We start from the raw sequence: 14,817 nt of genomic DNA on the forward strand, positions 1-14,817 counted from the left end.
GTTCCCCCAGTGTATATAGAACACTGAACACTATGAAACCAATGAATCAGAACAATTAATCCACTGCATCACGCCTGTCAAAATGCATGTGGCGTTGTAAAACATAACAAGAACAGGCAGAATTGAAGGAGAACAGGTTTTATATAATTGGATATATTCCTACTGGAAGTTATTAAAGGAATCTAATGCTTACTTTCAACATCATATAGGACAGAGTTCAATGCTCCTCATTGTACATTACTCTGTCAGATACTGTGTTTGAAGGTACCCCAGTAATATGCAAGAACGCTTCTCCAGCATCCCCTAAAGATGTCTTCTGGCATGTGGCATTTTAAATTCTGTATTGCTCTTCTCCTCTTCCCTTCCCTGTCAACAAACTTTTCACACAGTTCTTCAATTCTATATCATTCACACATGGCATGATGATATGGAAAAGAAAATTAAGAAAGTTTTAACTACTAAAACAAGGATTAGCAGGACAAGATGAGAGAAAAATTAATTTCCTTGGAAGAGGCTCAAAATTTGATGGCTAAAATATTATGGGTATAGTAATTAAACTAAATGCTAGCTCTTATCAGACTGCAACACACCAAATTATCTGTTGTTTTGTTATAGGTTGTTTTTTTTTCTTCTGTTAGAAATAGGCATATATGTGGAAAGTACCTTTTAAAGAAAATTTCTGAGAAAAATTGAGATCCAATACATACTTTGAAAAGTAATCGATATCAAATACTAAGGAATTCTGTAATTTGGGCCAAAATGTCCAAATAAAAGTCCAAATTCTGTAATCTGGGCCAAAGAATAAGTCCATGAAAATCCACAAAGTATAAATGATAATACCAAAAATAGTAAAGTTTAAAATTATACATATTTAATCAGAACATAATAAACAATATGAAGCATATACAATATTGTATACATTTATATATATATTATATATTAATATATATGTATTAATGTATACATTTATATATTAATATATATGTATTTTTGTATACATTTATACACATTGTATACATGACTCTATTACACTTAAAAGAACTTTCAGTGAATGCTAATCATGACTGCTTCCCAGATAGTCTCTCTCTCTTTTTTTTTTTTTTAAAGAACTGGTATTTATTTATAGATGTAAGCCAAAGATTTCTTAACCTGTTAGTAGCTTTGGCACCACAATAGAAGTACTAAATTTCAGATAACTTAATGAAGTCCTTTCTTCACACAAAGATGTCATTTGAAATTCAGTCTCCTTTAAGAACCACCCATCCCAAACACTACTCTCTCAATGAACCACTCTGGAACATTATGTTCATAGTGTGCATTATCTTATCTTTCTAAATTATCCATAATAATCCATCATTGTGTTTTTATGCTGATGAAGTACCTTTGATATTAATGAAACTATATCACCATAAAATCAGAGAAGCACAGACCTGAATCATCCCACTTGAGTATTTTCTTTAAGTAACGTATCATTTTTACAACTTCATCCTCAATCCCTGAAATGTATCAGACAATTTTTCTTCATAAAAAAACAGTAAACCACTGCATAATCCTGGAATACTCACTCAAGACAAAATTACAAAAAATACTGGAAAGTTTCTCTATTTGTAATCCCCAAGAATATGTTGAGAAGCCAAGTATGTCTGTTCATCTGTTCAAGTTTTCCAGCATGAATAAATTGTTTGAGGGTCTTGAGGGAGATAAAGGATGTAAGGGAGGAAGGGAAAGAGTAAGGTTAAAAAAAAAAAAAAAAAGCCAAGAACCCAGATGGCCTCTGCACAGCTCTTTTGGAAAGTCTAAACTAACAAGCTGACTGTAGGAAAAACTAGGCACTAGTGCTATTGTGCCATTACGGCTTTCCAGACACAAAGGCTTTAATTCTTATCTGCCTAACCAAATATATGTATTATATTACTTTTTTTTTTTTTTTTTTCTTTTTTTTAACTCTGGGCCACGTTTCTAACTATTAGATTCTTTCCTTCTTTCTTCTTTCTTTCTTTCTTCTTTCTTTCTTTCTTTCTTTCTTTCTTTCTTTCTTTCTTTCTTTCTTTCTTTCTTTCTTTCTTTCTTTCTTTCTTTCTTTCTTTCTTTCTTTCTTTCTTTCTCTTTCTTTCTTTTTCTTTCTCTCTCTTTCCTTCCTTCCTTCACTGACTCTCATTAGAACATATTTAAATAACTAAAAACTATTTTAACTAAACAAAAATGAGGTCTGATTCTATTAAGATAACCATGCTTATTTTTGTCATATTGATGAATAAGTGTTGAATGATTGCATAAAAGTTTACTCCAGCACTTCTCCAGCAATTACCACCATTGCACTTTGTATACAAAGATGGTTTACACACACCCTTGTCTGAAGCCTACATCAAGGAGAGAAAGAAAGATCTACTATTCAATCCATATTCTTCCTTTGGACATGCAATGGTAAAATGGCCTAAAAAATGAAATGAGATAATTAGAAACATAAAATCAAATGTGAGTTAATCTGGTATCATTAAGTTAAACACAAATACTGAAGTCGGGGTCAGAATTTTGACAGGGATATTGCCCTTAGGACACTCTTGCCATCCCATGACCACTCTATTCAGCTCCATTTCCAGACTCAGACCCATTCTGAACTGTGTAATTTTATTGGGTAAATATTCATATCTAGTTTGTCACTGACGCGTCATATTAAATTTGCTTTCAGCAAAAGCTGGTTCTCTCAAATGGAGGTATAATGGCTTCTGGTGATAATGTGTTTGGTTGGTTACATTATTTAAAATTTTATGTTATGATGTCTTAACAGGAAGGAAATAAATGAGGAAAGAGGAAAATACATTCTGAAAATCAAAATATGTTCTTTAATTATATATGCTGAACACACAACACATCACTGTAGCCAAAAGAAAGCTGCCAACTTAATTAATAAAGACACCAGCATTGCTCTGTAGGTACTAGCACCCAACTGCTGCACTATTGCGTTGCATGGTAAATAACACTAAGTTGTGCATACAGTTCATTGTATTAACACATCCGTCCTTCAGCTGTTCAAGGCAATGTTCCTATGCAGTATTCTGCATGCAATAATCTTAGTTGAATTAACGAGGAAAACACAACAAAGAGCAAAATAGTTGTGAACCAATTAAATGTCCCTTTTGATTCTCACTCCATCTGTTTCCCAAAACAGACATTGTCTCCTAGTCCTTTGCAATTACCGGGGTGTTATATTGCTTTTATGACCACACTACAGTAGAGACAGCTGAAAAGTGCAAAGCTTTCTGCCAGCCTCTGCAGGTCCCTTGGTGCATGAAACTACAAGAAACAATGTATTGTAATGCAGATGTTCATTGATTCCCTGCAGACTTTCACAGACTACGAGTCCTTCACTGTGTGACCTACAGGGATTTGTACTTCACATAATATCCACTATATAGTGTATCATGTCCAAAGTGAAGTACCTAGTAAATCTGATCATTTGTCCCTTGCACATGCCTTTCCCAGCTATCAACTTTTTTCAGAGAACAAGAAGTCTTTTGTGCTTGAAACATAAATGCCAATCAAAATAGAATACAATTCTAATGTGTATCACTTTTCATTCAGAGTCCAGTGCATTTTACAGTTCAGGATGATGTTCTTGCCTCATGCTGTACATATACAAGTAGAAAAGAATTTAGGAAGGTCCTGGATCAAATGAAATTGAGTCTATTTAGTCTGAAAACTTGCTCACTTGCAGATTAAGGTAGTTTACAAAGCACAATTTACACCTAAAATACTGAAAATGAAAAGCCATGCAACATCAAGTAAATACTTCACAACTGGGTAAATAAAGGCCCAGAAATATTATACAAATGCCATCAAACTAAACACTAATAGACTTGAAGGTTTTAGATAGTTTCACTTCTCTGAAGCACTTGGACAAGCATTAAAATGAAGTTCTGTGTTTGAAAATATTCTAAAAGGCTACTTGTTTGAACAAAATTAAAGCTCTACACATTTAAAATGTGTAGAATGAGAAAATGTTACTTCTAAACTAGGTGCATTTCCATAGCACCTAATTTTTAAACAGAATTTAAATTTACATAAATGTTACTTGCATGAAACGATGTTAAGGAAATGGCATCTCTAATGACAAAACAGTTGAGTGCTTGATAAGGGCTCCAGTAGCCAGCGATTAACTTCATTGATATTTTATGTCACAAGTCAAATACGGTAAGGTTTATCTCCAAGTTTATAGAATCTTACAATATTTACACCTTGAACCATGAAAAGGATTCCACAGAAGTCACCACAAGAGCAAGTGACTTCAGGATAGTAAATATCTCTTTGTTTTCAATACTTAGAACCGCCTATTGTGGAAACATCTCAATTTTCTTTTCAAGCCTTGGTGACTGCCATTTCTGGTTAGCTGGCATATATATATGGTCAGGAGTGGACATAGAATTAAAAACTCTCCTCATTGCTTGATTTTACCTATTACACCTACTCAGTAGCTCACGCAACAGTCTGTTCCCTACAAACAGGCTTGCATGTAGGAAAGATGGCTGCAAATATTAGGTTGCTACTTCCATGTTAGTTCACACAACCACTCTCATTTTCTCATCTTTCAGGGTTTTAGAGGGAACAGCCTGGCAACAAGATCAATTGCCTTGCAGAAAAGATAGTTTCTGTACTAGCAACATCTGTTCAAGGATGTAAAAGAAGGAAGAAAACCTTCCTTCTGGTAAAGGAAAGCTAATTACATGTGCCAAAGAAAAGTTCTGGGCACTGAGGCTAAATAATATGAAATGGGCCACATCGATGTGTTGGAAGACTCTCTTAGCCTTTCAGTAGGTAACTGCATACAAATTACCTATTGAGAAGGCTCCCTGCAATGCTCCCTGAAATTTGGGAATTATTTTGGAAGAGTGCCAGCTGGCCTCAACCACAATCATGCCAGGGACATTTTTGGCACTTCACTGGTATGTATTCTTCAGTTTCTGTGACTACTGAATTCACTAACATATGTGTAACCTAGTTTTCCTTACAGCTCTTAGCCCTGCATCTTCTCTTTACAAGAGGAACATGCTGAACATGCTCATCAGGTTAGAGCAGAGAGGTGGGGCCCTCAGAAGGGTTTGAACCAGCTGCTACAGCCAGCAGAATAATTTCTCAGTCCCACCACCTCAGCACTGACCCTGGACAAAAGTACCACATCCTGGTGCTCCTATTTTTGGCTCCTATATAACATGCTTGCATGTTATACACTAATATTGACTTTTAAAATATTGTATATTTAAATACCATCATTTGATGATACAAGAATCTCAGCTTTTGTCACAAAGAAATGTGTGGGATGTCTTCAAGAGTTCATGCTTCTAGCAGACATTTGATAGCGAGTCATAATGATGTATGGATAAAATCACTAAGTACACCACTAAGGTTAAACAAGGTGAATATAATGCAAGAGTACTTGGGGAAAAATGGTTTTAGTTAAGCAATCAGACCTCAAATAGAACAATGCCTTGCAGAGGTCTGCAGTGCTGACAGAGTTTCAGGTAATCAACAGTAAGCTGTGCTATGCATGGAAAGGCCTGGGAATACCACAGTCCTTGAAGACCTGGTTCAGTTCTATGTACAAGAGTGAAAATTATTTGAAACACTTAACACACAGGTGTGGTGACCTCCCAAAACAGCTCCAGTGTCAGAACCAAAGCATGAAGTCAGTGGTTCATTCCCATTAGCTTCACCAACCTCAATAGTATTCAAGTGTCAAAATAAGACCTGCAGTCCATGAGTTAATTTGATGACTATTACCCCCCTACATTCTGCATGGCCCCCTCTTAGTTCCAAACTAATGACAGAACCAGATCAAGATCCACAGAAATTCTCCCCATCTCCTGTATCCCCCCTCCCAACACCCTGGTATAGGAGCTGGGCTCTCTTCTTTTAATCCAATACCCACTTCACTACAGAAGATTTATTTAGACTGCCTCTTGTTTCATAAAGGGCTCCAAAAGTCTGTAGTGATTTTGACACTTTGTTATAATGTTTCTGTGACCCCCCACCCACCCCCTCCTCACATACCACACCACCACCCAGCCTCATTTTCATATGGATACAAAGCATCGGGATAAAATGATGGTTCATTATAGTGGTACAGAGCTCTTATCTTCATCCGGCAAGAGTCATTTCCTTCCAAAGATTGAAATGCAAATGTGAAAATTAATGATAACTGCATTATCTGATAGCAGAGATAATACCGATTCACTGTCAGAGTAACACACAGTCGTTCTATGATTTCCTCTGCTTCTTCACAATATTCTTCTTACTGTCAGACTATATCTATGGTTAACTATGTTTCATGGATTTTTGTTAATTTACATCAAATAGCATTTCCAAGATCTTATATCTACCACATCCCCCAATCAAAAAAGAAACGAAATCGGGACAGTAATCTCCAAGTCCTTCTTAGGGCTGGTTTAAAAAGAAAGAAAGAAAGAAAGAAAAAAAAAAAAAAGAAAAAAAAAAGGAAAGAAGGAAAAAAAAAAAAGAAAGACTATCATTAATATCTGTTTCCATCCTGCAGTGGCCTACCAACCATTCCAATCCATATTATACACTCTTGCTTTGTAACACAAACTGCTTAGAGTATTATGAAATAATGCAGATTTAGCCCAACAATCAATACATATTTACAGCAGTTCTTATGAATGGTTACAGGAAATCTATTCAGAAAAGCTTTTCAAGCTACCTTTTGTAACAGGTAAAAATGTGAACCTGGCATGTGAAATGTTCACAAGGATCTTTCTGATCCACATCCTGCTAAAGCAATACTTCAGAATTCACATGAAAGACAGTGTATCTTTTATTAAAAATTCATAGCAGTGTCACACGCAGCATATCATTACTTTAAAGCACTATTTAACTTTGTATTTACTATTTTTCTTACCCTTTCTGATATATTTTAAGAAAAACACCAACTTGCAATGGTAATAAAAAGAAACTACACTGTGTTATATTTAACCATCTTAAATGTTTTTTTCTATATTCCTTGATATATGTATATGAGTCATGATGAATCTCCTGAGATTTCACATGAGTTATGACTTCATCCTGCTTTACTATTATCAATAGTAGAAATTCTGTCGATTTACTTGAGGCAGAATCTTACACATGGGAAACTTTCACTTAATGTGTAGATGAATGTAAACAGTACATAAAAAATAACCATAAAATGGCAAAGAGAGTTGTAAGTCTTATTTTCCATTGCTTTTTTTTTTTTTTTTCATTTTGGTTATGTGGACAAACCACATTAGCTCACTTTCTACGATAATTTCAGATACATATCAAAAGAACTTCTGACACTGACTTTCAAGACTATCCAACTCACAAACTCAACATGTTTTGTAATAAAGCTGTGCTCCTATATGGCTGGGAAGGTAATGGCTTGTATAGGGAATAAGTATAAAATAGTTGACAATATAGTGAATGTATTCACATTAAGAAGAGTTCTGGTATGGAAGCATGGAACCTCTAGGATATTTAATTCACAGTTCCCCAAGTTGGGCAGGCTTACATAGAATAGATATGCAGTAAGAAAGGGGATGATCCTATTCTTGTGTGATTGATAGTCTGTAGAAGACATGCAGGAGATACTCTTTTTGTTCATTATCTGTTAAAACACTGATCACTTTCTTCATGTGCACTGATAACCCACCAATAATACAAAGGATTATCATGTATATAATACATGCATATTGCTATATGCATATACTATGTGCATCTACACATATCAAGATGTGCATCTGATAACAAACAGTATATTTAAGGCTGTAAAATGATCTCTACTTCCACTTTTAAAGAATAAATCTTTTCATATAAAATTTGTTCAAGCACAGTCTTGCAGATTTTTTTTTTCTTTTTTACTTCTGCTGTTGGCCGTACAGGAAAAAGAATCAGGTCCTTTACTGTGTATCTATACACAGTCTATTGACCTCAGTTTCCATTATTTCGGAGTTGTCTTCTCATTAGAAAAAAAAAAAAAAAAAGAAAAAAAGGACAAAACCAATGAACCAATGAAAATTACAGATAACTTAAAATATGTGTATATTCAGGTAACAAAGTGACTACATAGAGTACGCATTATCACTGCAGAAATTCTTTGTTGGTCAGTGAAGGTTGCAAGTTTATGTGATTTCAAAGACTGCATCAGCGGTAACTCTTTGAAGCTACAGCACATTTAACTGTAGATTTTTCATAAAGTAGAGGGAAGGAAGGAAGGAAGGAAGGAAGGAAGGAAGGAAGGAAGGAAGGAAGGAAGGAAGGAAGGAAGGAAGGAAGGAAGGAAGGAAGGAAGGAAGGAAGGAAGGAAGGAAGGAAGGAAGGAAGGAAGGAAGGAAGGAAGGAAGGAAGGAAGGAAGGAAGGAAGGAAGGAAGGAAGGAAGGAAAAGCTCTAAATTTATAAAGAATTTTCCTTGAGTTGTCAAGTTGTCACAGTTCAGACTTCCAGTCTATCAACTTGCATCATGAAGAACACACTTCCTTGGTTTCTGAGAGCTTTATCTCGGTAGAAAGACCAGATGTAGACTCCATAACAAACTATGACTAGCTACTCATAAAGGTAGCATCTGTACTGTGAGCTGGTGAAGTTAAGTAAACCTAAGTTTTTAATGGCTCTTTTTTCTGCGGTGCTAGCATAAACCCCTAAATAAGCAAAATATTTCATGCTTTGGGTTTGTTTGTTTGTTTTGAAGATCTAAAAGAAGTTATCATTTTTCGTGTACTACATGGCTGAAATTAATTTCTGTGGTGTTTTTTTGTTTGTTTGTTTGTTTTTCCCATATCAATAAATAACCAAATTCATTTCAGAAAGCATGCATGATGGAGAGCATGTCATGGGGTATATATCCATTCCTTTCCAACCTTCATACATATTAGTCCCTTTAAAAAATCTGTACTTAAATAAAACAAAGCTCTTCATTTCATGTCATTGGCCCACCATTTGCAGAAGTTAAACCGCAACCCATGTCAAAGCTATCAATAAATATGTATTACACATCTTACTGTTTGATATCTTGCTGTTTAACCAAACATTTTTTTTCCAACGAAAAAGTCATAAAAATGTATCTTAAATGTTTCTATAAAAAAGACAACAGTCAACACAAATACATTTTCAACTATGTTGAATACTATGTTATACACTAAACAATGAACAAAAATGTATATATTTAAGGTAGAATTTATTTCTAATTAATTTTTTTCAAGCCATATGTTAATCATTAAGTCATCATTAAGTAATCATTAATCATTAACTGCCTTTAAATCTGCAGTTAAGTTAAAAAAGGTTATTCTGGTCCATCCACGGATGCCCTTTGTATTACTTCAAATGTACTGTAGTGTACTTTATTACAAGATCTTGTTTTCATATAACACCATAGTGCTTTATATAAAGTATCAACTTACTTGTATATTATCATTAAGACCATTTTAAATGACATCATAACAATCAGATTTACTATGTCTTCATTTTTGTTTGCATTGCATTTTCCAGGTACTGGTTTCAGAAAATTACCATTAGCATTATTCTTTTCCTCATGAAGAGCACACAGTAATTTGCAAAATCAAGCAAGGATGAAAATGTGATTGAAATACAGAATATTTTTTTTCTAATGAAATATTATTATTGAATTATAAATTATTGATATAACACTTCTGAAACTCTTTTCTGACATGTTCATCCTTTTTAGGGAAAATGTTTATTAGAGATACAGCTATTCTAAGTGTATGTCTAGTTTCAGATGCACATTTTCCAAAAGCACAATTAAAATATATTAAATATAATGGATTTTTAAGGCCCTACCTAGAGTCCATACCCATGAAATCACTGATGAACTTAACTGCAAAATCACCTCATTCAAAAATACAGTTTACCCCTTTGTCTTAGGTACTCTTACGATACAACAGAGGTTTTACATATTTATATTGAACAGATATTTGGAAAGTATTCCCATGCTACCATCACTTTTTATACCTTAGCAATACTGTGCTTGCACCTCCTTAGAAGTGCGTAATAGAAAAATATTAACATGAATTAATGTTTTACTGTGAACTTCTAACAGCATATTGTCTACAATCTATGTTTCTCTTTCAACCAAAATCAATGACCATGTTTACTACATGATTTCTATCAAGTTCAAACCTGGTAATCAAAGTCCTTGAAAATGTCAGTAGTTTCCATACCTGTTTGTTAATCTCAACATGCTGCTAAATATAAGCACAAAGCTTGTGGGGGTACAATGGTGTCTGGTTGGTCTGGCCTCAGAAAATATAGCAGAAAAACTTCTATCTTAATACAGACATGGAACTGGGAATTTACTGATCAATTTTAATCCTAAAATTTTAAGCATCAACACTTTCCTTTATATCAAGAAAATGTGTAAGACATTCCATGTGAAACAATTTATACAATGGTATAGCCAAAACCCTTTTTTACTCAACATCTTTCTCTTAGTCCTTATTCATTAATATCTTGGACGCCAAAAGATCGTTAAAGAAACAGTTCATTGAAAAACAATACAAGGCAGAACACAGCCAATAATAATAATAATAATAACAACAACAATAATATAGGAAATCTCTAGTTTAAGAGATTTCTCATGGCTTTCAGTTGTTTTTTCCTACCTGGCCCATCCCAATCTTCTGCCTCCGCAGCAAGCTGCCCAGGTTTTTCTGACCTTGAATCACCCTCAGATTCTGCTACCCCCTGGATGCCTTCTTCATTGCCTGAAAAAAACAATCCAAGAAGTACCTTTTTGAGATATTTCAATAATGACTTTTAGGCAGTTCTTCTTCAATATCCAAACAACTGCTTATATGTAAGTGAAAATATATTCATATTGATAAACAGAGAGGAAATGGAAGAAAAAATAAGAAAAAAAAAAGTATTATTAGACATGTAAACGTCTGTGAGTTTCCAATGTATAAAACAAGCTCCAATCCTTCCAGTTCTGTGGAGGGACAAGTCTTGGTAATCAGTGTATATTCCATAGGCTTAAAAAAAAAAAAAAGAAAAAAAAGGAAAAAAAAAAGAATCACAACTAGCACCTATTCTGTAAACTTACATACCAAGTCATTAAGTTTATATGCATAAATGAGAGAAACAAATGAGCTCATTACTCCCCAGCTAGAGGGGTGATTAAGGAAAATATTCTTTCACTTAAATGTTTTCTTGAATTGACACCTAACTGACACCTAACTGTTGTTTATGCTTTGCAGATTAATGACACTGTACATGTCTACTAACTATGCTGGCTTTCCTGGCAACTAGTGGGAGACCTAGTCTATGGTATTTAGGCATTTAAGGAATTTCTGCTTAAAGGTTTCAAGCCAGCTACCCTAAGACAGCTTTCTCCCCATCAAGCTTTATCTAAAAAAAAAATAAAATTTGTAGTGAATTTGAGAGTTTTCACCATCAATCTGAGAATATCTGTCTGCCTTCAGAAACTATCTAGTTCAAGGTAGCACATAAGGCAGACTGAACATTACAGGCAGGTAATTTTTTAGAGGTGGCCACTTTATTATTATTTGAAGAATTATTAATTGAATGTCAAATTATTTTGGTTAAAGAAAGTTACTAATTAAGCTCTATGCAAAAATACTTTGAAATAACCACTACAAACATACAAACTGAAGGTAAAGGATTAAAATATTAACACAAAATAGTATGGCCACAGTAATGTGCTAAATGATCTGTCAGGCTGCTTATGCCAGCCAGTAATTCGGTGTATTTATAGAATTTATTTATTTTTTTTACTACTAATTAATCCAAAAATCCTTAAATAGGAAGAGATTTTGAAGAATGGGAGAAGTCGAACCTGCTCAATTAACTACATTGGTCAAAGAGGTCAAAGAGATTTGCAGTTTATATTTTATAACAATCTAGAAGAAAACTTTAAAAAAAATAGTTCCACAGAAAAGTGGCAGCATTAAAAAAATGTTGAATATTTCCAAATTTGGAAATCAGACTGTTTGTTGATTTGACAACAGTAAAATGAGGAGAAAAAAGCAGAACAATTAAGTAGTAACTTGCATTTTTTTTTCCCACTTATGATAACAAAAGCTTTTATTAGCAACATAGGTAGAGAAATGTGATTACAACAAACCATGCCAGATCCCCATACACTATCATTGGAGCTATATTTATACCAGATAAGATTGTGACCCAGAGTTTTCAAGTACATGATCATATACAAGCACTATAAAGTATAAACTTCATGAGCACATGTAACATCTTATATTAACATATTCTTCCTTGAAAACGATTTTTGAAATCCTATGTATAAGGAACTGGTAAACTACTTCTCACACAAACACAACACTATATTCACTCTAGACTCAGATAATGAAAATTAATTCTTAAGTAATAACAATATAGCTCAGTGTATTCATTGTCATTTAAAGCTAAAATAAATCAAGAATAACTAGTATAATTTTTTATTAAACATGCTGTATACTTTTACCAAGGCATTTGAAGCTGATGTGGTGAAGTTTAATCTGGTTACCTTTCAGAAGACATTCATAAGGAGTAACGCAAAAAAAGTTATCAAGTAGTCTTATCGATTATTTGGCTTTACCAACTACCCTATTTTGTACTAGCATTTGTGCAGTTAGCTTGTAGTAGTTTGTGGACTAAAGAATGTATATTTTTACCTTCTTATTTCAGATATTTTTACCTTCTTATTTCTACCTTCATAGCTAGCTACAGCTGCAACAAATTGCTCGTTATTGAAGGGACACAAAGGACAACTCACCAAGACACAAACCTGGCAAAATCAACTCCAGTTCTTTCCAAAATGCTAGAGAACACTTCACAGCTAGGACTATTCTGATAACGAGTTTCTAACTCAAGCTGTATAATCACCATATACAGCTCTTCAAATGTTCTTTTTATGGAATTCTTATACTAAAGGAAATTATTTTCTTCCACTGTAAACAATAGATGTCTATGGACTAAATGAGAGCAACAATAACAACAAAAAGATAGAAATAACAACAATTATTTTAGATAAAGGCCAAAGATGGAAAATTTTAGCTCCAAAATATAGAATGTTTTCCAGGTTATAATACATGCAAACCTGGTGTTAGCATGCAAATTTGAGCATTCTTTCAATCAATGCAACCAACCAGAACATCAAACAAACAAAACTATTAGAATTGAAAGAGGAGGGGGAGAAACTTATGTGAAAAGATTGGGCTGAAGGGTAAAAGAAGGACGGAGTTACAGCTTAGGTATACAACCTACAGCATACAGTAATTAAGTATTTGGGAGATGAGAAAAGATCTGAAAATTCATGTTAGCAGATGGCTTAACTTTTCATTAACTTGTTTTTTCAGTGTCTCATGAAGTATGGTGTTACGTGTTCTCCATAACCAAGTTTTCATGAATTAATGCATGTCCTGTGCAAATAGAACAAAATACGGAGAATTTACAATAAAGAAAAGTTTGTTTTGTATCTAAAGCTATTTTTCATTATTTACATCAATATTTTCTTCTAGGTATCTTCCAAGGCCACATGTTACACACCTGAAATATCTCAACACTGACTACTGTATCCCCGTACTACTCTCCCTCCATACTGAAGCAATCTGCTTGTGAAACCAACTGTCTAGATATTACCGTGAAGCAATTCTAACCTAGGCTCAGATGAGTATCAAGGTCAGATGAAAATGGCCAAGTCGATCCACTTGCTGCTACAGAGACTGCAACTTTAAAAAGCCAAAAGGATGCTTAGCTCAAGAGTTAATAACAAAATACATTTCTCAAGCTTTTTTTTATTTCTGTCCCCATAGTGTTGCTTTAGCAACTAACATTTGTTCAGCACAAAGGAGTTTATTTACTCACAGTATTTCTTTTCTTTCCGTTGTTTACTCTTTTTGTTCATTCACAGACTATGTTTCAGTCTCAATAAGACTATTTATTTAATATTTATTTTAAAACTGATTACATTTTTCTCTGTTTTACAAGTGTAGACATTTAATTGGATCCAGGACACATTTTTTTCTTTCTTTCTTCCATGCCAAAACAAGTGCTTTATATATACCACCTACTTTTCTGCTAACCTGTTGATTCATTTCAAATTCCACCAGGTCTTTTTTCTCATGCTTATTTATTTGCTTTGCTGCTCAGCTACATTTTATTTTTAAGTTAAAGGAAAAATATTTATTTTTTTTTTACCATGAACAACAAATAGCATTACAGAAGTATCATCAATGATAAATGCTGCTTCTACTGTAGTTTCTCCTTACAGTGACTATGATCAGTAAGCAAACATCGTCCTTAAAAGAACATTACTGTGGTTACAAAAACACTCATAAACAAGAATCTGTAATATCATATAGTATGTTTAGTCAAGGGTCAATTAAGCTTTCTGGACTCTTAGCAACTTGGCAGAATTCATCTCAGATATCAGTACATATCTGAAAATTAAGCTAGTCCAGACTAATTATGTAGGCACTCCTATAGATAGGGAAGAGAGAAACCTCCACTGTGACTCATTCCATTCTAGGATGAGACAGGAGACCACTCTTGGTGATAGCAGAAATGAATCATCCTCTGAAGCACACTAAGAACCTATCTTTAGCCAGCTGAAGTTAGGTAAAACAAATTTCTACCTTACAGTTAGGTGCTGAATACACAAAATAGTACTTGGAAAAAAAATGAATTTCATAGGTGAACAACTTCAGTACTGTAATATGAACAGAATTTTCATCTTGACCTACTATTTCTTGCCAGAATTAACTGTTGTTTTGTTTTGTTTTGTTTTTGCTCTTCAGAAACAGTTTGAAGAGGCTTTTATG

General features: G+C 33.9%; 1 protein-coding gene across 4 annotated transcripts in view; it reads right to left on the reverse strand.

Moving 5' to 3' along the window:
* ZFPM2 (zinc finger protein, FOG family member 2) overlaps positions 1-14,817 on the reverse strand; it is a 317,702-nt gene that overhangs the window by 222,595 nt on the left and 80,290 nt on the right. For all 4 annotated transcript variants that reach the window (XM_027452589.3, XM_038174744.2, XM_027452588.3 and 1 more), the window contains one exon: positions 10,642-10,743. In XM_027452589.3, coding sequence (XP_027308390.1) covers positions 10,642-10,743 — 102 coding nt within the window. The remainder of the gene's footprint in view (positions 1-10,641; positions 10,744-14,817) is intronic.

Source organism: Anas platyrhynchos, chromosome 2 (genome assembly GCF_047663525.1).
Source record: "Anas platyrhynchos isolate ZD024472 breed Pekin duck chromosome 2, IASCAAS_PekinDuck_T2T, whole genome shotgun sequence".
Lineage (NCBI taxonomy): Eukaryota > Metazoa > Chordata > Aves > Anseriformes > Anatidae > Anas > Anas platyrhynchos.